Source organism: Camponotus floridanus, unplaced genomic scaffold (assembly GCF_003227725.1).
Source record: "Camponotus floridanus strain SB8 unplaced genomic scaffold, Cflo_v7.5 scaffold16, whole genome shotgun sequence".
In the NCBI taxonomy this organism is placed as follows: Eukaryota; Metazoa; Arthropoda; class Insecta; order Hymenoptera; family Formicidae; genus Camponotus; species Camponotus floridanus.
In genome coordinates, this window is record NW_020229281.1 from 952,437 (window position 1) to 980,055 (window position 27,619).

The 27,619-nt window shown below is 37.3% G+C and overlaps 1 protein-coding gene across 1 annotated transcript; it reads left to right on the forward strand.

The window, feature by feature from the left end:
- The first annotated feature begins 725 nt into the window (after positions 1-725).
- Positions 726-27,298, forward strand: LOC105251269. The gene is made up of 12 exons (XM_011257931.3): positions 726-2,639; positions 8,448-8,604; positions 10,711-10,827; positions 16,129-16,316; positions 20,993-21,208; positions 21,797-21,947; positions 22,166-22,356; positions 23,019-23,248; positions 23,965-24,073; positions 24,650-24,977; positions 25,462-25,750; positions 26,354-27,298. Exons 1-12 carry the CDS (start codon positions 726-728, stop codon positions 26,694-26,696), a joined length of 4,233 nt encoding a protein of 1,410 aa, XP_011256233.2. The 3' UTR covers positions 26,697-27,298.
- Positions 27,299-27,619: the final 321 nt, after the last annotated feature.

A 27,619-nucleotide genomic window follows, 5' to 3' on the forward strand; every position in this document is an offset into this window, starting at 1 on the left:
TCCCAGACCGCAGCGACTATACCTCTTCCTCAGTCTGGTCCATCGTCGTCATTGTCGTCGTCTTCTTTTCTCTCGCACTCGCGGCTCGCTCGCTCGCGTTTCCGCACGCGAGCGGGAAGGAGGAAGCGGAGAGAAGGGGCGAAGACGCTTTTAGACACGGAGCGTCCACGAGCGTCGCGACGCCCTGAAGAGCAGTAGTCGCGTACCTTAGGCAGCTTCCACCTTGCCGGCTCTCGCGCGATTTCTCGCAACGCGTGCAATCTTGATGTCCGGACGTCTTCGTCGTCGTCGTCGTTGTACTTTGCTGGCATCGTTTTTAAGATCTTCCGAAGAACGGACAAGATTGACAATGCTTCTCGTCCGAAGAGCCTTCTTAGGCTCTATTTAAAGAGAAGGTCAATTTGTCGAAACTCTCGAGCCAGTCCACGTCGATCTTGAAAGTTGTCATTTTGACGATTCGAGGTATTTCCTTCAGCGAGTGATAAAGTGTCAAAGTGTCAAAGTGCAGTTGGTGTACGTTGATCCAAAAGATATTCCCCCTCGCCTCGACGCATTGGATCGAAAGCGAGATGATAAGTCGCGAGTAAGGGAATAAGCACGTCACCTGGTATGATACAGTGACGTCCACGCAGTGAAGGACGGCCGCGAGTCGTCTCTGTCGTACGATACCAGGCTGACGCAATTTTGCGAAGGTGGTTCGCGTGGCAAGGCGAGACAAGGACGCGATGGCGGAGCGTCCCAGCGGTGGCAGGAGACGCTCGCGTCGCGACAGCGCGGACACCACGAGCACGATACGCGATACACCGCCTACGTCCAGGGAACGTAGGACCAAACTAGGCTTCGGCAAGCCCGTCAAGGAGCGATGGCTGCTCACCAGGAAAACGTGGCGATACATGGCGGATGCCGGCCGGCGTCTTATCCCGGATGGCACTCACAACCGCCCGGAGGATATACCAAAGATCGAGCAGTACTTTCAGGAAGTATGCCAGAAAGAGCCGCGATTCCTGCTCTGGAGAAAAGCCTCGTATCCGGGCACCTTGGGCTTCCGTGCCCAGCGACGTCGCAGACAGATCAAGAGCGGCAGCTGTCGAGCCCAGGCCAGTTCGGCCGACGAGGCCGACGATGTCAGGAGTTCGCCGCAGAGCTTCGTTCTTCAGGCGACGACGTCTGGAAAGTTTGATCTTGCCAAGGCGAAAAGAGAGTGGCTACTGACGTCAGGCGGCAGCAGCGGAAGCACGCCATCGAGTCCAGTAATGTGTCGTAAGATACCTCAGGAGGATGCTGAGACCAAGGAGCTGGCTGATATGCTACAAAAGTACCTGAACATGCGAGGCGACGCGGCCGATCCGGCAAGGACGGCTGCCAAGTCGCAGGGGACAATTCAACAGAAGGAGGCGAAGGAGCACTTCGACTATCGTAGTTTAATAAACAAGTTACAGCAACATCTGGATATGATCATGGCTCAGGCCAAACGCGATGAAGCTTCTCGCCAGAGTTCTTCCAGCGGAAAAAACGTGGTTCCCGAGTCTATATCCTATCAAGGCGACTACGTTCATAAGTCGCTGATGGAGACATTGAGTCGTCACTATAGCAAGTCGTCTTCTCGGGAGCATGTCATCTCCGACATCTTGACGGACCGAAAGCTTCTCGAGAAACTCTACTTTGATCTGAGATGCACTCGAGGTTTCAGAGGACCTCGAGCGACCGGTGCGTACACCTCGCCGTCCACTCGATGGTGGGATCACGAAAGGAGTAGGCCGTCTACCAAAAAGTCCGACGTTTGGTCATCCACGCAAAAAGATCACCCAAAGATCTCGCCACCACCTTTGATCGCCGTTCAAGAACCCAGCACTGATAAGTGCTTCCTCGATGATAGCGCGCAAACCGATCCAGTTTCCCGAAACGTCCTCGACGCGTGTCTACTAGAGAAAGAAAAGGACGAGTCCTCCTCGCAGAAGGAGGCGGCGTCGCACAAGTCAAGCGGACGGAGACGCAGCAGCGTCGACAACGACGACGTGTCGCCATCCGTGAGCGATACTATCAAGAGGTATTTACGGATGGCACGAAAAAAGTCCATGGACGCGGACAAGACCGATCGGTTTAAGCGGGTAAACTACGATCGGAATCTACGCAATATCAAGGCCAAAGGCGAGATCACCAAGCCCGGCGACGACGACGGCAACAACAAGGGCTGCCAAACGGAGGACAATTGGGCGGCGCACTATCGCGAGATGTCTTCCTACGGTCCTGGTGAAATCCCGTCCGAGAATTTATCGGACGCCGACACGACGACGTCGCCGCCGGCGAGTAGAAACGCCAGCTCCAGGAGCAGCATCGACGCCGGCCTTGGCTCCGAGGAGGCCAACACTCCCGTTAAACATCCCCATCACCATCAATCCTTCCTATCCCATCTCCTGCACGGTTCCAACGCGCATAAAGATAAGCCGCATTCGGCACCGGGTTCGCCGGCACTCACGTCATCGTCCGCCAATTCCGCAGGTGGCACCGCGATGCAGAAGAGCAAGTCCTCGAGTAACGTCGTGCATCACGGCAGCCGGTTGGTGGCGAAGAAGATCTGGCGCTCCAGGAGCAAGAGCACGTCAAGAGCGTCGCATCAGCCGTCCGTGTGGACGCCTCAGGTGAGTTTTTTTCCACTTGTACATCATTCGAAAAGAACAAAAAATTGTCGTATTACAAAAAATAGAGAAAAGGACGAACAATCAAAATTTTTACATTTTTAAAAATTGAAAATATTCAAGGCTTTTGATAATAATTTGATTTACAATAATTGATTACATTATAATAAAAATATGAAATAATTGATTACATTTCAATAAAAATAAAAATGAAAATTTTTATATCAAATTTTATATCAAATTTTAAATCATCTGAAAAAATGATTACAAATCACAATTATTATAAATCAGATAATCTGTATTAAAATACTGTATCATCTCCTTTGATTATGAATAGCAGTTTAGATTTTACTGATTGGTAGTGTATTTATGCGGAGAACTTCCTCCGCCGTTTGTGATAGGACAAGACAGCTGAAAGAGCACAGAAATGAAATGCGTCTTCTGGAAGTTATATTAAATGCATCCCGCGGATTTTCCAATGAGCTATATCTCGCGCATTCTTTGGCGTCTCCGCGAAATTAGCAAAAAGCTCAATAAAAAGGAACAGTAGATACCGTGAATTTGGCATAGACCCGCATTTTCGTAATGGCAGCTTCTGGCGCTGATCTCCATGTTACGCGAGGCAGGAATATCCTCTGAAAGAGCAAAGAGATTCTGAATTATAAAGGGTGTTTGGCGAAACTGGCAATTGGCGATTGCGCTATTTTTGGATAAAGTTATTCTTGCAAATTAATTCCGGAATAACAAGTTATTTACAGATATTACAAAACATGCTAAATATTCTTTATAAATATGACAAAAAAACATTGCATGTACGCATCTCTCTCTCTCTCTCTTTCTCTCCATCTCTTTCTTTATATGTTCACATGATATACGAATATCATAATCTTCTATTTTGTGAAAGTAAGTTTTGGAGCAATCCACTCAAATTGCTCATGCCATTTATTCAGTGTAAAAGAAAATTCTTGATGCGAACATTTATATTCTCTTCCGCATTTGCCCTTGGTGGGTTCCCAAAAAAGCGTGTCCCTTTATATCCGTAATTTAAAAATTTATACATTGTAAATTGTCGCATAAAAAGAGTTATTTGACAGCATTAGAAATACTGAAAGTACTGAAAATACTGAAGGTTTCGTTGCAAAATGAATTTGGTTTCAAATTGTGTATTATTTTGTAATTTTTCCATATAAATTAAACAATGATTTTTTTGACGTGCGTGGTTTCACATTTTTGACACGATAAATTTAAAATATCAAGTTATTTTTTTTCCTTAAAATAAAAGCTCATATCAAATTCATAAAAAAATTACGCATTTACATCTTCGAAACTTGTCACGAGAGAGAGAGAGAGAGAGAGTTTATTTTTATTCATTTTTCATTAATATTCTCTGGCGGTGGAAAATTGTTTCAAATTATATATTTAATTTGAATTATACATTGTATTTCCAATTTCTTCAAAATTAAGAAAGAGAGTGTAAATTACTTTCTTTCGCAATAAAAGTTTCCATCGATACTCGATAATTGCACTCGTTGCCGAGACACTCAGACGTTTCTCCCTTTCTTCTTTGACACCTCCTTATCCTCGGCGTCTAAGCACGCGAAAGATGCGAAAAGGGAAAATGCGAAAGAAGAAAAAGGGGGTCGACCTTGCGGCAGACGTTCTCGTTAAGCGGTAAGCACGATAACCAATTTAGGGCCTCGGAATTTCGCTGGCGCCGCCAGAAATAGTCAGCCAACGCGGCGGTGTGTATAAACTATACTTAACCCCTCCCCTCCCCTGCTCTCCTCTTTCTGCCACTATACTACTACTTGGATATATATCGACACACTAAAGCCAAAGTCTACTACCACCGCTGTCTCGTGTCCATGCTATTCTCACGTGGTGTTTCTCCGTTATTTCGACCAATAATCCGTCTCGAGATTGCAAGAGAAAAAGAAAACTCTTTTTTTTGCAGCGCAAAAAATTGATTGTACTAGTCAATTTATGCCTTTCAATACGGAAACATATATAATTTATTTTAATTAATTTTTTGCTTAAAAAGAGAAAATATTTGACTCGACATAATTAATAGTTCAATATTTTCGGACAAAAAGGAAACTGAAATTATATCTGTAGCAAAATTTAATTGAAGATTAGGTTTGTCCAAATTTTTAGAATTAAATATTTTGATAAAGCTACGTCTGCGATGCCAAATTTTATTAAAATAACGTTTATTGAGTTTTATTATTTGTTTGCATGATACAATTTCTTTTTTTTCTTCCCGATCAATTATAACTCGAGAATAAATGTCGCTATATTTTTTCATTGAATAAACCACTTTTATAAGCGAACAATAATATTATTTGCATGAGATGCATTTGTTAGCGTGACATCCTATTATTCCTGTTATACGCAATAATTCCATTAGTAAAATTGAATTCTTCTTTTTCATCTTTATGACAAAGTTCATAGTGGATATTCTCCATTGTTTTTCACGATTGAACCAGGAAATAGCGAGAAGAAAGGATAGCTCAATCAAGGGATGATGGCGGAAAACTAACTCGACACTTTCTAAAACTAGTTTCCGCTTGATCACTCACTTGCATTTGCATGGGATGCGAAGCTTATATACATACCCTCTTTGCCTTAGATAGACCTTCGGCTTCGTTAGACTTCCCTCGCGTTCCAAGGATACTTTTTACCCCGTCAATCCTCATGCGTCCTATACGAGACCTTCGTCTCGCGAGCCTTCGGAATATACAACAAGCAACGAACAACGATTTTCTCTCGGCGATCAACAAACGAGTCACGAACTTTTTCAGTCCTCTCCCTTTTTTCATTATCCTTAATTTTCATTCTTGCATCAAAGACCGCTGTAAAATAAGCAAACACTTTGGAATAATAAAAAATACATTATAACATGTGAGGAGTTAGGGTAATAATAATTTGAAAATTTTTATGAAAACTGAGTGACGCAAGTAATGTTTCATAAATCAAGTTTTAAATAATGAAAAAGAAAAATATTTTAATTTCTTTCTTAATATTTATGTAAAGCAAAAAATCTAAGCGTCATTATTATGCGGGAAAGTGATACAAAAATTAGCGTATTTGCGTAAAAGATAAAAGTGCAATTTATCCATCTACATGTATCACACATGGCTATTTTTTAGCGACTCTAATCGCGATAAAGTACATTGCAATTTCCACTTGATTGTGATAATGTCAGCAAAATAAAAAGTAGTCTAACAAATGCAAGACATTTTGATAAGCGCATCACTGATTTTTGCTATTGTAACTTTTTTCTCGTCATGCTGCGCATTATACTTCGTGTTCCCGTTTCATATTTTAATTCGTCGCAGTATAACAAAATTATACAATATATAATAACATCAATTACTTGATAAATAAACTATTAATGTTGTGTATGCGGATATTATACATTTGTTTTAATTTTGCTACATTTTCTGGCATTTCGTGTTTATTCAGATAGATCAACGTGGATTTCAAATTGATTGAATTGCTTTTTTTACGTTTTAATATATATTTTAAGTTTTAATATGATTTTAATATGCAATCTTAAAGATAAATCGAAATTTATGAATATAATATGAATTACTATGAAGAATTCTTTTTTTATTATCAAGAAAGTAGTAAATATGGAACAAAATTATTCTTTTTAAAATCACATTTTATCGATATAACATTTTCGATTTATAAAATTATGCTTGCTTGTCGCTTTGATGTGCTGCGAAAAGGATAAATTCTCAATAGAACAATTAATCATCAAATCTGTTATTTATTCAAGCTTGTCTCTATTCAAGCTTGCTACGTGCTTATTTTTCCTTGCGTTGTATCGCGCATATTTTAATACACAAGACACGAGATCTTGAAAAGAAGAAGATGCGCTGATAAAAATTGTTCATCGTTAAATAACAATAATCATTACTCATATCTTTCTTCCGCGGCTCTCTTCAACATTGTAAAATACATATCACAAGAGCGAGGAACACACATTTGCGTAAAAATGTACAAGAATATATTTACTTGCAAGTTGAAGAGACAGGAAGAATATCTCACGTTCTTGTTTCCATCAGCTTTTACACTAAAGCCCATAACGCTGAACTATATACATGTCATTGCCTCGACACATGCTTTTTACGTTAAAATTTTTGACATTTTTTGATTGCTTTTTTAACTGGATGCGATGTAATTTGATGCCTTTCTTGTGCACAGTTGATTAGTTCACGAATGACAAAAGTAGATTATTTCTTGTTATTTTTAACGATTATTAAAACAAGCCTGACATTTAGCAGTATATTTTTTTACAAAAGTTTTAATAAAATATTGCAATTTAAAAAATATGCAGATATACATTTAATAAAATATTGCAATTAAAAAATATACAGATGATTTATAATAAGTTATATAACTACGACAACGTACGACAACATAATTAATGAAACTATGTTATACTCCTGTGTGTTTGATTTAGATTATAAGAGGTATTATTAATTGCAATATTATTATCATCATTAATCAAAAACAAATATAATGTATGCATCATTAAATTTTGTACAATTTAAACTCGGCTTGATCCTACTGCGCGCTCTCCTCGCAAACAAGAGCGAAACATTCGCACAATTACGTCTCTTGCAAGATTAACTTGATCCTCTCTGCGCGAGATGGAAGAAAAGTGTATGAGTTATGATCTGTCATATTGTATCTCTTCACGTTATATCTCGCATTTCCTCGATATTATACTTCGTTCCATTTACTTGTCAAGTGCACGTTACTAAAAGCACAATCGTTAAACTATCATGAAATTTTTATGACACGTGTCTGCGAAACGTGTAAATACTGACGAATGAGGCTGAATTTATATCCGCCGAGATTATCGATCCGTTATCGAAATCGAAATTGGTCGAAATTCACGATAACGCAAATTTCAGGAAGCCCGAGCTGTGATTCATCTCAGCGACGAAAATCCATAAATTTTAATTCCGCGAATTTACATGATAGGATTAATTTAAATAAATCGTTGCATGATAACGAGGAGCGCGTCGAGATCACGGAATTAAATTTCGCGTTCGGAAACGATAGATGAGATATTTCTTAATTTGCACACGCTCCACGGCGTTTCTCGCGTCAGGGTTACACGTGCCGAAAATTCGCTTAAGATCGCTGTTAAGGATGTTTTGTACCTATTTTCAAAATATTGAGAATTTAATGAAAATTGCACAGAATGTCTATACATATGTTTAGAATATTCAGTACAATTTTTTAATCGATTCACTAAAGCGTTCACAAGTTATAAGGATTTTAATTTGCACCGAATTAACATGTGTTCTTATGGGAAACGTATAACCACGTCGATTCGAAATGACAAAAACACATGGAAATAATATTCAGAATTTGTTTAAAATTTGCAAAAGTGTAGTTTAGATACAGAGGAAATATTTGGTCAAATAATATTATACAAGTACTAACTGGTTAAAAAGATATTAAATATAATTCAATGAAATTAGCCATGTATCTGATACAAGGCGAAATTCTCTGCCAAAAGTTAATCATTTCGATTAACAAAATTCGGAATATTTCAGTAAAAACACAATAAATATTAAAAAATATCTCTCTGCACTGTAGCTAAGATCATTGTATTCCACACAATTTTTCATACTCAAAATACACCAAAGGTGGATATATTCGTCAATATTGATTTTCAGTTACTTTTTTGCTGGGATTGTACATACAAAGCATCCTTAGGCGCAATTCGCGACGGTAAGTCGACGGAAAGATATAAACGAGAGACGTCCATCCTCTTTTCTGTCGCAGGGAAAATGCACTTGGGCAGGCACGGGAAATCGGCGCATAACTCTGCAGGATACGTCGCTGCGAGCGCTGTCCGAAATCGAGAGGAAGGTCCTCTGCAAGGTGGCCGTAGCCAAACTCCAAGCTCTCAATCTGGGTGTGCACATCAGACCGCCAAGCGGTGAGTGGTTTTCGAATAAAAAAAAGGGAAAAAGGAAAGTCAGAAGAGATCTGTAAACGAAAATTTTGACGTACTGTAGCAATTTTTGGCGAAAAAGTGAAGGAAAGAATGACATCTATCGTTTTATACTTTTCTCCGTCTATAATTATTATTAAATCAAGTAACACACCCCCGCGCTTTCTCTCTCTCTCTCTCTCTCTCTCTCTCTCTCTCTCTTTCTCTCTTTACATCGCACGCTCACGCTTTACATCCGCGTTCCACTCGTGTCGCAGATTTTGAAAGGAATTCCTCCAGGCACGTGTAATTCCATTGCAGCTCTCTGCGTGCCATGCTCCATTAATCCGTGAAGTATATTTCGAAGGGGCGAAGAAAAGAGAGGAAATTACGCCCAACGAAATTCCATCGTATATTTAAGCGTACGGCCCCCGCCGGCTTTTATTTAACAAACATCGATGAGAGTCATGAATTTCTCGGATGCTTTTGTACGCCGTATGGAATCGAATCCTTATGTGCTTTCTCGTCAACGCCCCCGTACGTTACGTGAATTATTCGTCCCAAGGTTTGTTCTTTTAGAGGATTCACGTTTCATCAGTGTTATAAAGATCTCTTTAATATATCCTATTTTTTTATAAAAAGATAAACATTTCTCCTGCGAAAATCTGAGGATTAAACGAATCTCTTCATTAATCGTAAGAGAAAATATTTTTGAAAATAATTATTTTCAGAAAATATCTAATTAATTTGTCGTTTTAATCGGATAGCATGATTTTATTCCGCACTTACAGAAGTTATTCCATGCTTACATAAGTTATTTCAAGCTGAATACGAAGAAATCAGGCAATTTTGTCGCTTCTTCGAAGAACTTGATTTTCAATCGACCGATCGACCGACCGCTTTCGTATACTTACGAGGAATAATAATAGGGGAGAGAGAGAGAGAGAATCTCTCGGAATCTCGTTGTATATCTAAGAGATTACTTCGGCATTTATCGCGAAAGACGTGGCGCCGTTTGGCTGTCTTGTTTGAACTCCAAATGATTGACGTGTTTATGACTACGAGTGTTCGCCCGCTTTCATCCACTCGAATTTTGCAATGTCTCTCTTCTTTCGTCTGAATGCCGAAAATTCCGATCAGATCATTAGAATGACATTGTACATATTACAATAGAATGACTATGAGTAATTGTACTATAATAAAAATAGTATACATTCTTCAAGTAGAAAGTGCAAGGAACGCATCAAGTCATCGTTGATGGATATTGGATCGCAACATCTTCACTTTTCACATTTGATACGTAATATTATTTGTAAGCCGTGAAAATCCTTTAAAGGAGATATAATAATATAATGATAAATTATACATGAATATACATTACAAATATAATTTATGTAGATCCATTATTTGTAGAAAAATTAAATTTGAAAAAATCTTTCAACTTTAAATTTATCTTTCTACTTTTTTTAAATTTTGTTATTCCATGTTATGGCAAGAGTAGCTTTCTATATTATGAAATCGAAATAGTAAATTATTATCAAACCCCAAAGCGCGAATGTTAAAACGAGATTAAATTTTATAAGATGTAAAGACGAAGAGAAAAGTCATGTAAAATGTATTGCAGCATCAGACTCATAATTAGAATAAATCAGAAACATAATTAATGACAATACGAAAGCTATCATTATGTCGGAAACGAAAGGCAAGAAATTCGTATATAAAACACCCCACATACATATCAGTTAAAACTACTTAATTTTTGCGAGAGATCCTATTTGAATCTCTTACATTTATTTATGAAAAAGTTATATTATTCCCATTACATATGTAAACATGTAAAAATGTAAAAATATCTTCTTTCTTTCTCTCTCTTTTAATCATTTTTTCAAAATCTCTTCTTCTCATTTTTTGTCTCTCTAAAAAAGAATCTAAGGAAAGATTGATTAAATTATACCAACAGACGGATTTATTTTAAAATAAATGCTATATATAGATATACGAATTGTTGCAGCATGCCAGAAGCAGATACTGTTCTGATTTTACAAGATTGCATAATTGCATTAAGGAGTCTTGGAATACATTTGTCAGATCGTTTTCTTCGTTTCCTTTCAGAAACGCTCGGCAGCGGGTCGGCGACCACGAAGCCAAAGAGACGGGCGTATCTGCTGAAGAGGAAGGCTCTAACAACGGGCTTCTTCGACAATAAAGGGAAGGATGAGAAAGAAAAGGGTGAGCACAAAGCGCAATACCGGTTAATCGCGTTGCCGCCGGCTATATCGTCAATGTACTTTCGCAACAAAGAGAAACAATCGTAATCTCGAGAATAAACGATGACATCTATTTATATCATCTGCCGCTTTCTATTCTCCTTCAATTAAAATCTCCTCGCGAATAAATAAAATGTATCTTTTTTTATTTGACGCTGATACACTTTATTTATAAGATGTAACAAAGAATCGCGGTCGTTAGGTCAGGCGAGGGAAAAACGCGAGTTCAACGAAATCCGTTATGTCCGGTCAACGAGTTTCTCTAATTATATCGATGAGATATCCTTTTAATCATGTTTAATTACGTTGTACAATGAATGAAACTTGAAATAACAAAGCGTTGATAAAATTGGAATGGTTTTTTCACATGGCTCTCGCAAAACTTTGGATTCAACGATCTCCAATTAAATAAATCGATGTACAACTTTTTCATCTTCCATATAAAACGTACTCTTCTTTTTCCGGAGAATCTGAATTAAATTTATATCCTCGTCTCAGCGAAACATATTCTTCAGTCTCCGATATAGAAATATATGAAATGAAAAAATGAAACACGCGAATCTCATTACGAGTGCAAAAAGCGCGTAAGGATTAGCGAAAATCATCGATGCAAAAGCAACGAATCGCGCGTGAAAATTTGTTTGATCGTGCCGATAATTAAGTACGAAGTGCGTAGTTGAATGCGTGAAAGCCGCGTATTTAACGATCGTATAATTTATGGCGCAATTATTTGTTTGGAGAATAACTGGTTCAGTTATTTTCAGACAGACGCAATAGCGCTCGCCGAAGTTCTTCGGGGGAGTGCTCTATCACTTGATATGTTTACGACATTCTTACGCATATATGTATTTGTATGCAATATATATATATATATATATATATATATATATATATATATATTAATCTATCGTAACAAGGATAAATATTGTTCTTGGGACAAATTTTCAATCTATTTTAGTCGATCGACACGTCTCTCTTTAGTCTCGTCATTTCAAATTCCATGTTTGATCAAGTGAATCATTATACAAGAAGTGTGGATCAAGTGAATCATTATATCGAAAAGAAATTCAGATTAAACGCTAATCTTGGCCAAATAAACAAAAATTTATAAAATTATTTATAAAATTACTTTTTATAAAATTATTACATAAATATTAAAGATAAGTGAATAAAAGAAAATGGAAAAAAAATAATCGACTCTCATTATATCATACCGGGAAAATAATATTGTAAAAGTATGAAAATTTTCCGGGATAGGAAAGAGATATCTCTGCAGGATAGAGCGGAGATTACTATTTCCGGTTACTGCGATTCCCATGTAGAAATGCAGATGAAACGCTTTTGCGAAACGTACCAGGATAATTGTTCCTTGTCGAGCGTTCTCATATCAATGGAATCGCTACGCGAGCAAACTGCAATTTTCCATGGCGAACACGTTATCCGAAAATGCGCTCGGTTCATCGCGTTCTCATTTCAAAGATTTCTAATTATGTATCGTGTGGGCGATTATCCTTATTGCTTTCTGCCGCGCTTTTATACCGTCCGTGACATTTCAGATAAAGATTATAGCCGTAAATGGATATAGTATTGGAAATGAGATTTTTCATGTAAAATTCTAATGTGACATGTGTCTCTCTTCGGACGCATTACGCGGACACGCACTAAAAGCATCATTCCGAATGCAAATGTACGATAATATTTATACAATTTGTAGTATACCCTCAAGAATATTCAAAACTCCGCTCGGTTGTATAAACCATGTAAATCAGCATCTTCGGTGTCGCATTTAAAAAAATAAAAAATAAATAAAAATAATAAATAATACTAAATAAAAATAAAAAATAATAATAAATGAAAATAATAAATAAATAAATAAAAATAATAATTAAAAATAATAAATAAAATAATAAATAAATAAAAGAGATAAAATAGATAGGAAAAAAATTCCGAGTAAATATTTAATTTCAAATTAATCGCGATAAAAATCGATTTGAAAAATGACCTTAATTCCATTCTTACGGTATTATTGAAATTTTTTTTCTCTCTTCTTCTCTCATATCCGTTAGCTTAATATCGGAGTAACCGAAATGAAATTTTGCCGTGGAAAATGCATCTACTTATCCGTGTGCAAGAGGCTGCGAGAGGCGGGTGCGAAGCAAGATCGGTCGGCCAGGCTGGTATGAGACACAATTTCGCCGGCTAAAATTAGCCACGGGGTGCTCAGTGGCGGTACATATTTCCGCATATATCAGGTTTATTTGCGGTTCGCATGCACACTGAATACGCCTATGCGTAGGGGACACCAGACGTCAATCGGGAAATCTTCCCGTGAGGTCGCTCACTCCCTTTAATGCACTACTACTTTAATGCTCTCTCTCAAGAGTGACGCTATGAATTGCATTCCAAACTTGTATTACTTCGTAAGAATGAAATAGACATCTGTTGATCCCTGGTGTAAACATTTCCCGACAGAAACAATTAAGATATTAGTACACATATCTAGAGAAAGAAAACACAATATTATTGGCATAAAGCCAATAACATATATGGCATAAAATGAAGTTTTATATAAAATGCATTTTTATTTCATTTTATCAAATAGTTATCAAGATTTCATTTTCAGTAAAAGTATATCATTTTTATATTTTTTGAGGAAAACTTAATTCAAAATGTATATATTTAATCAATTTTTTCTTGAGTTGCTGTTTTTATTATTGAATGAAAAGTTTATTGTTCAATCAATAACTTACATACTCGCAAACATATTTGACTAGATAGAAATATATGCATTTTGAATGAAGTTATCCTCAAAATTGATGATACATTTCATAAAGGTGACATATTTTTGACCGGTACTGTATACAAGGAGAAAGATCCGCTAATGCTTTTTAATAATTATTAAAAATTGAAGCTTTTAGATCTCGGCAGATCGACGAACAAATTATTCGACGAGCGTGTCGAGCGACAGTTCCCAGTGGAGACATTAAACGCAACGTTATCGTCAGACCTTGCTAACCGTAGTACACGCGACTCTGATGCTATAAATTTCATTTTCAAAGTATGTCGGCGATCAAGATATACAGGCATAAACACAAAATTGCATCCACATATATAAATACACCTATCAGGAAATGTCAATTACTTAAACGTGTGCGTGCAACAAGATACACCGGGGATATTTATATACGCAATGTTCGCATGCTCGCACTCCGCGCGTCTAAATACGTCCCCGACATCGCACGGGGGTGGCAAAGTGTTTGACGATCGATGCCGATCGTTTCTCGACGCTTCCAAGAAGAGGCTCGTTCTCTTCGCACATTGTAGTGCGTAAAGTGGCTCGTGTTCCACGCTCGTCTTGGGAAGGTACGTTTCGACGAGAAGGAGAGAGAGAGAGAGAGAGAGAGAGAAAGAGAGAAAAAGAGATGGCCGGGATGGCCCAGATCGTGGTCTATAATCGGATCGGTATAGGGACACGGTTTGTTGCTTTTCGGTTTTCAGCTGGCTCTCTTGAAGAAGCGATCGAAACTTTAACGCCTTCCGTCTATCGTCACAGGCCACGTCTCTTCGTGTAGTATTTTCTTTCACACGTTGCGACAAATTGCGTCGATGAAAAAGACATTTTATTCATTTCTCGCATGCATAACCTGGATGAGAAAAGAGGCTTTCGCAAAACCGTTGCTCGTGACAAAAATTTAGTATCACAGATAAAATGCAAAAATAATCACAGCGAAATAGAAATACACGAAATCAATATTATTACAAAAAAATTTAATCCCCCCAAGATACAAGATTAGAGATTCGAAATATCACGATTACGGACGATTAAAATAATTCAAAAAAAGAAATTATTATTGACAAGCACTTCGCGTAATGTATCGATGAGTCGATGATGATGAGCGAGCTTCGAAACAATGTAGTTTCAATCCTTTATGAGCGTGAATTGAAGGAATCGGGCGTGTAATTTTCCCTCCCCGGCTTTTAACGTTATAATCGAAGACGGTGCCGACGTAGCGGCAAATGTGCTTCGAATTACCTGGCTTTCATATCGCGAGACAGACGTGGGTAGACTAAAAGAAGCTCGTGTCTGTCTTGGGGATTGCAACTTTGCGGGATACGTTTTTGGCCGCGATCTGAAAGGATGCGCAATACCCAGTGGATGTTGATGTTAATTAGTGTCACGTTAAACGCGTCATCCTACAGAAGGTCTGTCTTCTCGTGCGCCGAGAATCGCGTCGCGAAAATATCTCAAGCCGCGTCGAATTAGCGCTATTAATGCAGAAAGTCTGGATTATTATCGCGAATTACATAGTATGTATTATTATCGCGTCTGTTGTTCGCAATTGCGTTAAAAACTTGGTTAAAATTATTAAGAAAATACTATTAATATGTAATTTTTAGCGAAATCCTTTTGCGAATCCTTTTACTTAGTTCAGACGTTGAAATTAAAATTTATTTTAAAATAATTATATCATCTTAAACACTGTCCCTCTTAGAGCTTTGTTCTTTAGTATAATGAAAAGTTACTCTTGCAGAATATAACGAAGAGTTACTCTTGCTTAATTTTGTTTAAGATACTTTCCGTTATAATTCACCAGTTTTTTCGCCATTTCATTAAACAATTCGCGTTACAGAAACGCGTTAATTAATCGATCCGTGCCCATGATGCGGCAAATTGTCATCAAATACTATCGTTTTCATTAATGAGCCTAATTAGCGGACGATAGCAACGCATCGATGCTTTAGTTTATTTGTGCACGAAACACGTACGCATACGCGCAAATTCGTCGTGTCCACAAAGCGCAGCTGACGGCTCGTAGATTAGATCAATGTTGATTTCGCGGTGCTCGTTTGCTAGCCAAATGATCAAGGAGATTACGAATTATTCGAAAAAGAAAGATTTACTGACGAAATCGCGCATAAAATATACATACAGCCAATAACAAAAGCCAATTTAGTAACTATTAATTATATCTCACGTGTATCAAATAAATATTCAAAAAAATACGTACACATGTAATTAACGTTATGATAAAGATGCAAATTTTTTAAATCATATTTATACTATAACTACAATTAAAATCTTTAATCAAAGAAAGTGTTATAGTATTTAAAAAGTACTCGATATTATTTCGAAAAAAAAAAAATTTTAATAAAAATAAAAAAATTTTTAATATAAAAAATATTTTTATATTAAAATTCCGTGCATATTAAATTTAGACATGTACGAACCTCTGAAGTTTTCATTCTTCTTTTTTGCTCGCAGACGTAGCTGGTGGTCTGGTGTTCAATATACCGCTGTCGCAGTGCATAGAGAATGATAGAATCGCTAGAATCGCCGCTGGAGAGGTCACCGATGTCGGTTGTCTGAGTAGGAGCAGCAGACACGGCAGTCGCACCAGTTTCTCCAGCCTTATAGAAACACCGACGACCGTCGCGGCAAAAACAGAAGAGGTAAAAATGATCAGAGATTAGAACGATATTCGATACAAATTATTGCATGAATTAAGTATACCGGGTCCGATTGATATTTCACATACATTTTGGCGTTTGTTTACATTTTTCAAATCCACTTTTCCTATAGATTTATATGCGTTACGTATTTGTCTTTGTATTTAAATCTACTTAATTTTTTTGTCTAAAAAAATTGCATTTTTAGAGGAGAGAGATATATCTTTGAATTATTTGATTAAAACCGCGATAAAGGATAGAAAGTTGGAAAAGATACGCGATGCATAAAGACTCGCATCTTGCACTCTCAACAAGGCGTTGACCTGCATTACAAAAGTTTCTTTCGAGTGGTAAAGCTTGGCAGCTGATTGAGCGACCATTAAAGATGCGACCGCGAACGACGAGCAAATATAGAAACTTAAAACGGTATCGTATATTTCTACACGGAATTTATGTAATTCCTCTAGCTCATGTAATAAACATGGCAAGTTCGAGAGCGATTCTCGCGGGATAAACGTCTTTATGTTATATATCTCTCTAGAAAAATTCAAGACGTAATAGATTCTCGATCTCATACACGCGTAGTAACGTTTAAGACAAGCGTGTGAATAAAAATCGTCTTGAACAACGCCCAAAACTCCGTTCGGGCATGTCTCTCTCTTTCTCTCATTGACGTCACATCGCTTAACGACGTCACCGTGTTGCGTCATCGTTGCTGCCAGGGCAGGCGGTTTATCGATGACCACTTGCGACGTGACTTTGCCAGACGTCGAACTTGCAAGTGGTTATTTTTCGACGGATACGTCTGACCGATGGCCACGAGTACGCCATTTATCTCTATCTCCCGTCCAAGACGCGGTCAGGGTTGCGATATAGCGGGGGGGAGGGAGAGAGATCGCCTGATGCGAGGAATTAATGTCACAAGACGGTGCACTTATACATGTGCAAGCTAAAATTTCCTGCTCTTAAACTGTCGTAATAACGATAGAAGTTAATTGTATGTTAATTTTAGTTCTCTCTTTTGGACTCAGATTAGACAGAGCAATAAAAAAGATGGAGCTTAACATTTTAACCGGTATAGTTTCTGTGATGAATTTTTCTTTGAAAACTTTAGTCGGGATCAATTATTCTTTAGAACTTTGAAAACAATACTTTACAATAAATGATTAGGGAATTTAATTTCAAACTTCTATTATAATAGAATAGAAATTGTTGGGAAAAAAAGGGATTTTCCTTTCTCTATCAACCCGGCATCGTGTGGTTTCATAGAATTCTTTAACTTTAATATCCCCGACAAGTCGTGGGCGGATTCTTAAATTTCTTTGGAAAAGTTTATACACTTTAAAACCAACGAAGAATATACTTTTAATATTATTTTTATTCTTTACAAAAATGTTTAGCATGGAAGAGATAACGTTCGTCGTGTCTTCATTTTATAAATTTCCCTTCTTCTTTTGAAGGTGACAGATCAGAGACTTCCCAATCGGAAGTGAATATTTTAGTTTCAGAAGCGCCGCTGTACCTGAGTAGAAAACAATTTTTTTTTACTCGAGAACGAATGTTCATCGTTATTTTAAGAACACTGGTGTACGATCAGCGATGTGCGTTTCCTGATCTACAAGATTATTATTTTCGATCTCGATTTCTTATGATGTCTGGCATAGAATTATAGCCCGACCGTAACCTACGATAACTCGTACTATTACATAATAAAATAACAGTCCCATGATGTCTCTCTGGATAGTTATTTTCGAAATTCCTCTCTCTCTTCGCGATGCTTACAATACTCTTATTAAATTATAATCTTTAAATATATCGACGTGTATAAATCGCGTAGCGAAAAATTTTTATTTCTTTTATGGGAATCGAAACGTAAATGTCAATTTCCCAATATTATGCTTTATCTCAAAAGAAATCTATTACGCAATATCTTTTAATTAAAATCCTTTATTATGCAATTTTTCGTTACGTTGCCGTATGAGCAATTCAAATTAGTTCTCGGAATTGATCCTGTTATTATCGAGCCCTTTTGCAGGAAGGACTGCGGGCGATGTACGAGCAAACATCTAGGGCAACAGTTAAGCGAATGCGAATTTCCGTTTTCACTCGTCGCATAATGGCTTCATTAATTCCAAGAATTCATAGTTCTCGTAGAAATTTCCTAATTAATTTTCGCGAACTTTCATCTTATTATAGTATCCATAGTACGGCAAAATAATGTTCTGATAATTCTAATTTACAGCACTTCTGTAAGTTTCTCAATTAAATCAGTCAAATAGAAATGGTTTTCCTTCAGCGAAAACATCGATCATTTTCAAGTTACAAGAAAAAAGAAGAGAGAATATTATATTCTCTAGGTAATTTCAACTGGAATTTACTTTAATAGAATTTTAATTTGAGACTTATAGAGTTTCAAAGATATATGATTAAAAAATTGATTGGATTTGCAAAAAATGATGATCTTTCTATGGCATTTTTGCTAAGGAAAATCTCCTTCAAATTTTCCTAGAGAATCTGCTATTAAAAGGACATCTAAAATTTTAAGATATCCTGTACATATAAATTAGCCGTGAAGAAATTACGAAGCTCAAAGTCGTAATCTCACAGATCGCTTTTTTCTCCATTAAGCGTAAATTGTTTTCGCTATCGCATCTCCTTTAAATATATTCTCAAAGACTATCCTCAGATGATCCACGATGTGGCTACAAGTTTCATCACCGAAAAAACAAATCGATATCGTGAACTTTATAAAACAATTTGCGACAAATCTATATGAGCGATGAACTTTGACATTTTTCTGATTTTGTGACATATAAACTTTATTCATATAAATTTCATGAATAGATCAATAGATTCAACATTTTTCCTTTTTTTAATTCTGCTTCGAAATAAATCGAACGGAAAGACGAGTAAATTAGTAGGGAGAAAAGAAAGATTGCGACAGCAAGATAAATTTTGCACCCATCGTTTCATGCCTCGAATTTGAATTGGAACATTCGGAAGCTATAATGACATATCGACGCATTTCCGCAAATGCTTTTACGGCAACCGACATTGACGAATATCATTATTTCAAATGATTGGAGATAATTGATTCCCTCTATGTTTTGTTTGTTATTTTATATCAATGTATTCCAGAATTAATGTATTTTTTCTTAAACGTATGGATCCTATAGATGCGATTAATGCGAGAAAATGTTTCCAGCAAGTTACATAAAAGAATATTTAAGTGAGAGAAGGATATTACACACAATTGAAAATTAATTAAATTTTCTTTGAACAAATATATGATAAAATTTTGCTTCTTCAATTTATTTCAAACAAAATTTATAATTGCACGTTTGTTTAATTCAAAGTTTCTGATATTTGATGTTAAAAATTTAAAAAATGCGATTATACAATCTACATGTATAGGAAAAGTAGACAACTTTATTACAAATTAAAATTAAAAATAATATAAAAACAAAAATAAAGAGAGAAAAGTGATAAATTTTTAGGAAAAAGCGATGATAAAAAGTAGAAACAAAATATTAGAAATCGATCGAGATAATTGATCAAAACAATAAAGCGCCGACGTAACCAGAAATTGATGTGTCGCTTGCACTTGAAATTTTTACAACCGGAGGCTAAATCAGCTGTTCCCGAGATCCGAAATATCTATGCTTCATCGGCAGAAATAGCATCGATATATTTTATAATATCTCCAACCGCTCTCGCACGCGTGTTTTGCGGTTTACTTCCGACAATTCGATAAATGATATTAAATGATTAACATACTGGAGAACGAGAAAAAGAGACTATGCTTTGTGTTTTGAATGGCACGAAAAACATTTACACAGCCAGTTTTCATTTTAATTTACGATACGAAATAAAACAGCAGATTAAAATTGCCTGGTCATTCTCATAAAATTTGATGACACCTTTATGAAAGTGTGACGATAAATATTATCCTTATGGGAAGTAAGTTAAAAAAAAAATTCGTTTCGTTCCCCTTACAGTCCGAATAAACTAGAGCAAACTTGGCGACAATCATTCTCAAAAATCATGTTTAAAATCGGAAAGATATCGTTCAAGATCTAATCGGTCTATCTTTACTTATCATCCCTCTTGGCATCTTTGCGAGATTTGCCACGCCTAATCTGATTGATCGATCGATATACGTACAACGTGAGGAAGACGACGTAGAATTCTCGTGTCGACGTCACGTGCGTGTCTCACGTCCGAGGTGACATCATGGATTCGAAGACGCGAATAGAACGAGAACGGAATCGCTAATTTTAACCGCGGATTAATTAAGAACCCTCAATTTCGCGAGGGACTTTATTTTAGCATTCCCGACACACTAAGAGAAAGTTTAAACGATTCCGCTTAAATGCTCCATTATATGGGATATGTGCACATTTGATGCTATCGAACTAGTAAGATTTTACAAGAATTAATAGTATACAGAATGATACTCGTACATCATCTGTACAGATGACATTAAACATTTGATTTTATATAAATCGCTATTTTATATCAATGCATGAATTTTATATGCATTCTAGTTTATAAATCAAGGAATAGAAATCATTAAGCATCTTACTTAAAAAAAATCAGCATCATATATTATAAATCTCTCTCGGAATGTATATGTCCATTTACCTTCTCTTATGCAAATGATATTTTCTTCGACCTAGGGAGGATCCTGCGAGTCTTTGTCGTCGAAAGGCGGTGCTCTCACAGGAAGCGATTCCGGAGTGCTCGAATTGAGTGACAGCGGCGGAGGAAGCTCTGCCGGTGAGTGGGATGCGGTACCAAACGTCGTAAGGCAATGCATCAGGCACCTCGAGGCCACCGGTCTCCGGACGCTAGGCGTGTTTCGCGTATCACCCTCGAAGAAGAGGGTGAGACAGGTACGACGTTTTCTTTCAATAACAAGAATACTTTGACATTAACTTTGACTTTTAAATTTTTTTTCAAATGGTGAGACTTCCTTTTTGATATAAAAGATATTGCGAGACGATTGAAATTTATTCTTACACAATAGTCTCGTTTTATTCCAATTATTTGCAAGCAAATTTTTCCTATATATAATTTTTTAGTGCAAAAAAGTACATATAAATTAAAATAGAAATCATACGCTTTTGCTGACTAAAAAATAATGTCATAATTCAATTACTGTGTTCTTCGGGTTAATATGAGCTTAAATTGGAAATTGACAACTTTGTCAGATAAGTCTTCTTTACTCCTGTTCAGATATATCCTATACATTAATCTGTATGCGTTATCGAATTCTGTTTCAATCTTCATATTGTCCATTAATGCACATTATAATCATCGATAGGAATTAAACATTTATCAAACGGGAAACCAATTTATTTATTTTTTTTTAAGTAACTCAAATGATATCGTTTCAGATAAAATCTCTCCTCTCTCTTTGAAACGAGTACATTATTCTATTTATTATGCGTCTTAAGTGTAACGTTTATAATTAATTTCAGTTAAGAGAAGACTTTGACTGCGGTCGGGAAACCAAGATAGGCGCAGATCAGTGTCCTCATGATGTAGCTACTCTCCTGAAGGAATATTTCCGTGATCTACCAGACCCTCTGCTTTGCAGAGATTTATATCAAGCCTTCGTGCATACACAAAGTAAGGTTCTAATTTGGCTAAGCTATTCGCGAATATTATCTCACTATCTACTTCAGCTCGTAAAGGACAGTTTAATTTGCATAGTCGATTTTGATAAATTTATTTACGCTGTGAGATGTCAATTGTTCCCTGGTTTAATTTTCTTTTGCTTCGCGACTCCAAATTTTACATCTTCTCGATTAAAGCGCGATAAAACGAGCCATTCGAATGTCTTTCAGAGATCAGGAACAGACGACTGCAGCAGGAAGCTCTACAGCATCTCATTCAACTTCTACCTACTCCCAATCGTGAGACACTCTGGGCACTTTTGAACTTCTTGAGCGTTGTCGCGGCCAATAGCGAGGACCAGAAGAGCGAGACTGGGGATTGGATTCCGGGGAATAAAATGGATACGACGAATCTCGCAACTGTCAGTATCGCGCGTGCCGACACTCTTCGACTTTGATTTCTTTCCGATACTCCTATTGCTTTTTTTTGAATTCCGCGTCGCATCTCGTTGACTTTTCTCTTGGTCGAGATACGCAAAAAGAATTCTTTATCAACTCGACGGTGAAATTCTTGCGTTTCTCTCTGATTTTCTTTTCTCTAATTAATCTGGAAATGGAGAGAAACTGAGTTAACTATGACTCTTGTACACGTTATTGCGTAATGAATATTTTCATTTGTTTGTACATCTAAAAAAATTCTCGTTTCTTTATATAATAATATACATTTTTCAAGAATCAATTTAAACTTAATTATCTTACAAACATACTTTCGTCGATACATTCAATTGCATATAGGCAACATCGAGAAACATTAAGAGATTTTGGAGAGATCGAGAAATTGTTTATCTTGACAGGTTGAAAATTAACTTCAACATTTTGCGTCTCGTACAAGATTCCGTTACGTATCAATATTGTTATATCGCGACGGGAATTTCTGCGGGAAGCATGAGATTAATTAATTCGGTGGTCGACACACGCTCTCGGCTATCGTCAATCATCCCGAAAAAAGCCACGTTAATTAAATTAGAAATCGATATGTCGTATCGCGCAAAAAATCAGAAATATGATCGTATACGCGTTCCAGGTGTTCGCTCCGAATATCCTACACTGCGTGAAGCCCAGTCAGATGAGGTCGGAGGTCTCGGTGGAGAGAGCCGAGGAAAGGATAGATGTGATAAACGTCATGCGGGCACTCCTGGAACACACATCGACCTTGTTCATGGTACCGGCGGCTCTGCTGGACGAAGTGTACCAGCATATGATGGACACCCATCCAGCAGATTTGGATATCGCTCTATCTCGTCGCGCCGAAGAGTGAGTATCGTATTTTATTGTCATCTTAATAATCGATTCTCAATTAATAATTACGTAAGAAATGCACAAATTTCGATCATTTTATACCGAATCGCGATTTTGAATGGTACATATCGCGAGAAATTTCTTTTGTTAGCTTTTAAAATAGAGAATAATTTTTTTTGTAATTTGATAGTGTATCTAAAATATAAAAATTTATTATTTGTATAATAATTTTTATTCATCGTTATCATATTTGTCTTTCCTCATAATTATTGCACGATCTAAAGTATCGTTTAAACATTCTATAGCTTTAGTAGAAAACAAAGAAACAATACAACCCAAAGTTATAGAAGCAATACAGCTATGAGCTACATAAAGATTGCAAAGTATGTACGCACAGCTGTTAAAGTTCCAAAGTGTCAAGTAACTATACCCGCTCTATAGACCTGAAATTGACTTTGCAAAATTAACGCTGTTACACTTATTGGTCTATGAACGATTCTATGTATTTTATAAAATACTTTTTCGAATATTTTATATCCCCCTAATAAAAGTGATTTTTTTGGAGTCGTGAATTTTGTCCTTGACCTAACGGACGCCGAGTCTCTTGTTCATGAGCGGCGATCGATGCCGCGAGGTAAGGATGCTCTTCGCATATTTACGCCCTTGCGAATTATAGTGTAACAATATCGACTTGAAAACGTTGAAATAAAATTTCGCACGTGCCTTTGCAGACAATGCGGAGATGATGTGGATCCCTGCAGCGAGGCGGAGACGTTCTCTGTGGAGGAGACGCTGACTATGTCAACAAACACCGCGGCAACGACGACATCGACGAAAAAGGTGCTACGATCATGCACTTTATTATCCGTTTGTCCGACAGTTAAATTTAGCGTTTGAAACTTGAGATGAAAGAGAGTCAAAGAAATCGGATTTAAAAAAGGGTAGATTTTATAAGCGTCACCAAGATTCTCTAGACGAACGTTGCGTTTGTAATTTAAACGTTTGGAATCAAGCTTGTAATTGCAAGATTCACTCTTAATGTCAAACTAAACTCTTCTAAATTTTAGATTTAAACTACTCTTTCTCTAAAAGTTTCAATTATGCACTCCAGATCTGCGATTTTTAAAATTACCTCTCGAAATTGCATAATTTTGAATTTTATCAGAATGCATGCAAGCGCTTTTCAATAGTAAAAAAATTCAACTTTGTGATACTTTCAAGCTTGATTAATTAAAAAAGAATTTAAAATATAAAAATTGCTTTAAATTAAAAATCTAAGAGCGATTATCTAAAATTACGCATGAAAAATACAATTTTATATCTCAGCAATATTTCATCGTTATTAAACTCTATCTTATTATTAAACTTGTATTACGTGTGATATCGTTAATCGGAATTACGGTTCTCTTACTCCAGATGTGGACGAGAGAGCAGTGTTTACATCAAACCGCTGGGGTCGGCGGTGACATAGGACCAAGACCGCGACGGCCCAAGAGACCAGGAAGCCGGAGAAAGGAGGAGGGCAGGAGCAACAGCGTCGATAGCGGATCGAGCGAGGATCCGTCTGATCCTCGCCGAAGATCCTCCCCAGTAGTGATTACCGCTAGTCTCACCATACCCATGTCCGACGCGTTCACCCTGAACCTCGATGATCCGGACATTCCTTACATCGAGGAGGCACCGAAGCAACCGAGTGCTCCCCCGAGGCGGCAGAGGCAGAGATCCATCTCCGGTTGCAGCGAAGGTTCGCTTTTCACACGTAATTCGATACCGATTCGTGTTGCATAGATATTTAAAAACCATATTCAAATATATTGCACACATTAATTCTATAGAAAAGAAAATTAATCCCACGCGATAAGTTGCCTATATAATATATTAATTCGCGCATTTTCATCAGATATTAATTTTTCGAATAAATTTTAAAATACGCACAAGATAAAAAAGTTATAGGTATTTAACTCATCTTGATAAAATGGCAACGATTAAGAGGAAGAAATAGATAATGTTATTTGAAGCTTTCGAGAGCGATCTCGTCTAAATAAACTATTAAGAAGAAGTAAATAAAGTTATATCTACGCTTGCGGATCTCAAATAAACTACGTTTGCGCGGATTCTCTGTCTTAGCTAGACACGCTGTAATACTTGTAACAATTTACGATTATGATGGAATTAAAAATCTGGAATCGTGAGGCTGCGCGGTCTCAATCTAATATCGTCGCTCTCAGGTGGAAGACACGGAAGTGACAGCGCTGTGGGTTCCTCGGCGACCCTGTCGGGCGATCAAGCGCCGAGCTCCCCGCCGTCGTGGGCGTCGTCGCCCCCGGCGAGTCCCGATAGCGCGGTCACCGCCGTCTCGTACATCCCGGATCAGCAAGCGGTTCTGCAGAGGGTCTCGTTCACGACCTCGAGCGAGGTGAGGCAAGTGGGCAGATCGACCGGCCAGCAGGAAACGATCCGGAGTATAGCGGCGCCGTACACGCCGAGCATCACCAGCATCGGTGGTGCGGTTTTGAGGCGAGTACATTCTGTTGCGGTTATACCTCTTCTCCCCGCCCCCCGTCTCTTCCTCCTTCCTCCTCCAAGTCCTGAAGTCTCCGCAAAGTTTCGCACGACTTGCTGGAGACGCTGGTTGCCGCGATGATTTTTTTTTATTGAGATTGAGGGTGTGGACGCATCGACTCATTCTTCATGTAACCGTTGCAACTAGAAAATCTATTTGCCTTGTGAACAGTTTCCCAACACGTATCGCGTAGACAAACTTTCGTTTTATTTCGTGATAAGACAGAGTCGATCGTTTTGCAGACCTTCTTATAAAATAGTAACCTTCGAGTTTCAAATACTTGAGAAATTTGTTGACGCAAAATTTCTGAAAATTCCTCATTAATTCCGCTATTAATTAATTCCATCTGGATAAACTTGTTAAAACTGGCAACGTTTCTTACACACGAACAGTTTTTTGCATACTTGAAAATTTAATTACTACGATATGCAGCTTAATAAAAAAAATCTCGCGGCAAGATTACTGATCGAACAATTTAAAAAAAGATAAATAAATAAATTAATTAATAAATTTAATATACTTGCGACCTAACGCGGATTTGCGCTCGCGTGATTCAGGTCCAAGACCGCCGATATCGAGAGAATGCTGCAGATCTCGCGGCGGGACGTCGACCTCGCGTCGACCCTGCAGACGAGCAAGAACTCGACGGTGACCTCCAGCGAAAGCAAAAAGTACACGAAGAGGCGTTACACGGACACGAGGCATCAGACACGCCACATACCCGATGCCGACACCCTAGCTGGCAAGACGTCGCTCGGCGTGACGTCCACGTCGGCGATACCGTCCTCCGTCACCTCGGCGATGACGACAACGCAGAATCAACGTGTACAAGCGCAGCCGGTGTGGAAGAGGCGGGAACTGATCTCTAGCGCACCGAAGGATCGGGAGGGATACTTTTAAATTATATTCGCGTTGACATGTCGAATCGAGATTGTGATTGTCGGTGAATTAAGTTACTTCAGCATTATTATCTTGATATAACAGCAAATAAATTTTTTCTGAAAAGATTGCCTCGATCTGGAAGTCGAGGATGTCTTGAAAAAAGTTGAAACGATATAAATATTTTTCTCATTTATCGTTTTATAACAAAACGTTAGATTGAATTATTATAGCAATTTTACATAAAGAAGAAACACTTTAAACTTTTCTTTACACTCAATTCTATAAAAGTTGAGTCTATTCTGAATAAAATGAGAATATGCCGCAAAATTTATCGATATATACTGCGATATATTCTCAACAAACAGGTAGATATGACCATCTTAAAGTAAACAATAGCATATTTTTCAGAAGTATCATTCTAAACATAAATAAGGAAGTTTAAGAACATAAAAAGAAGTGCTATAAAAGAAGAAAGAAGAAAGCACATGTCCTGACAGCTTTATAACTGTTCGACATATTGATTATAAAATATGCAAAGCTATAAGAAAAAGTATAAATAATTCTTAAATTGTTATTTATAAGAATACAAAGTCGAGGCGATGGCTGCGAGAAAGAAAACAATTTTGCAAATTTCTAATTTAATTATTTTTAAAATTATTTTTATAATTATTTTTAAAATTTATTTTAAAATTATTTTTGTAATTATTTTTTTTCACAGCTGAAAAATTTGTATTCTCTCCTCTATATGTTTGGCGAAATACTCTATAAAATAAAAACCCTGAGAATGTTTTTCTCACAAAGCGTTTTGATTTATACGTGTTTCTCTTTTTTTCTCAGTCAATGTCTCGACTCAATCTATCGTAATGTTTTATCATCTCTGGAAAAAAATGTGCCATCCTTCGATAACACTCATCTTTCGTCATTTCGCACAAGCGTCCAAT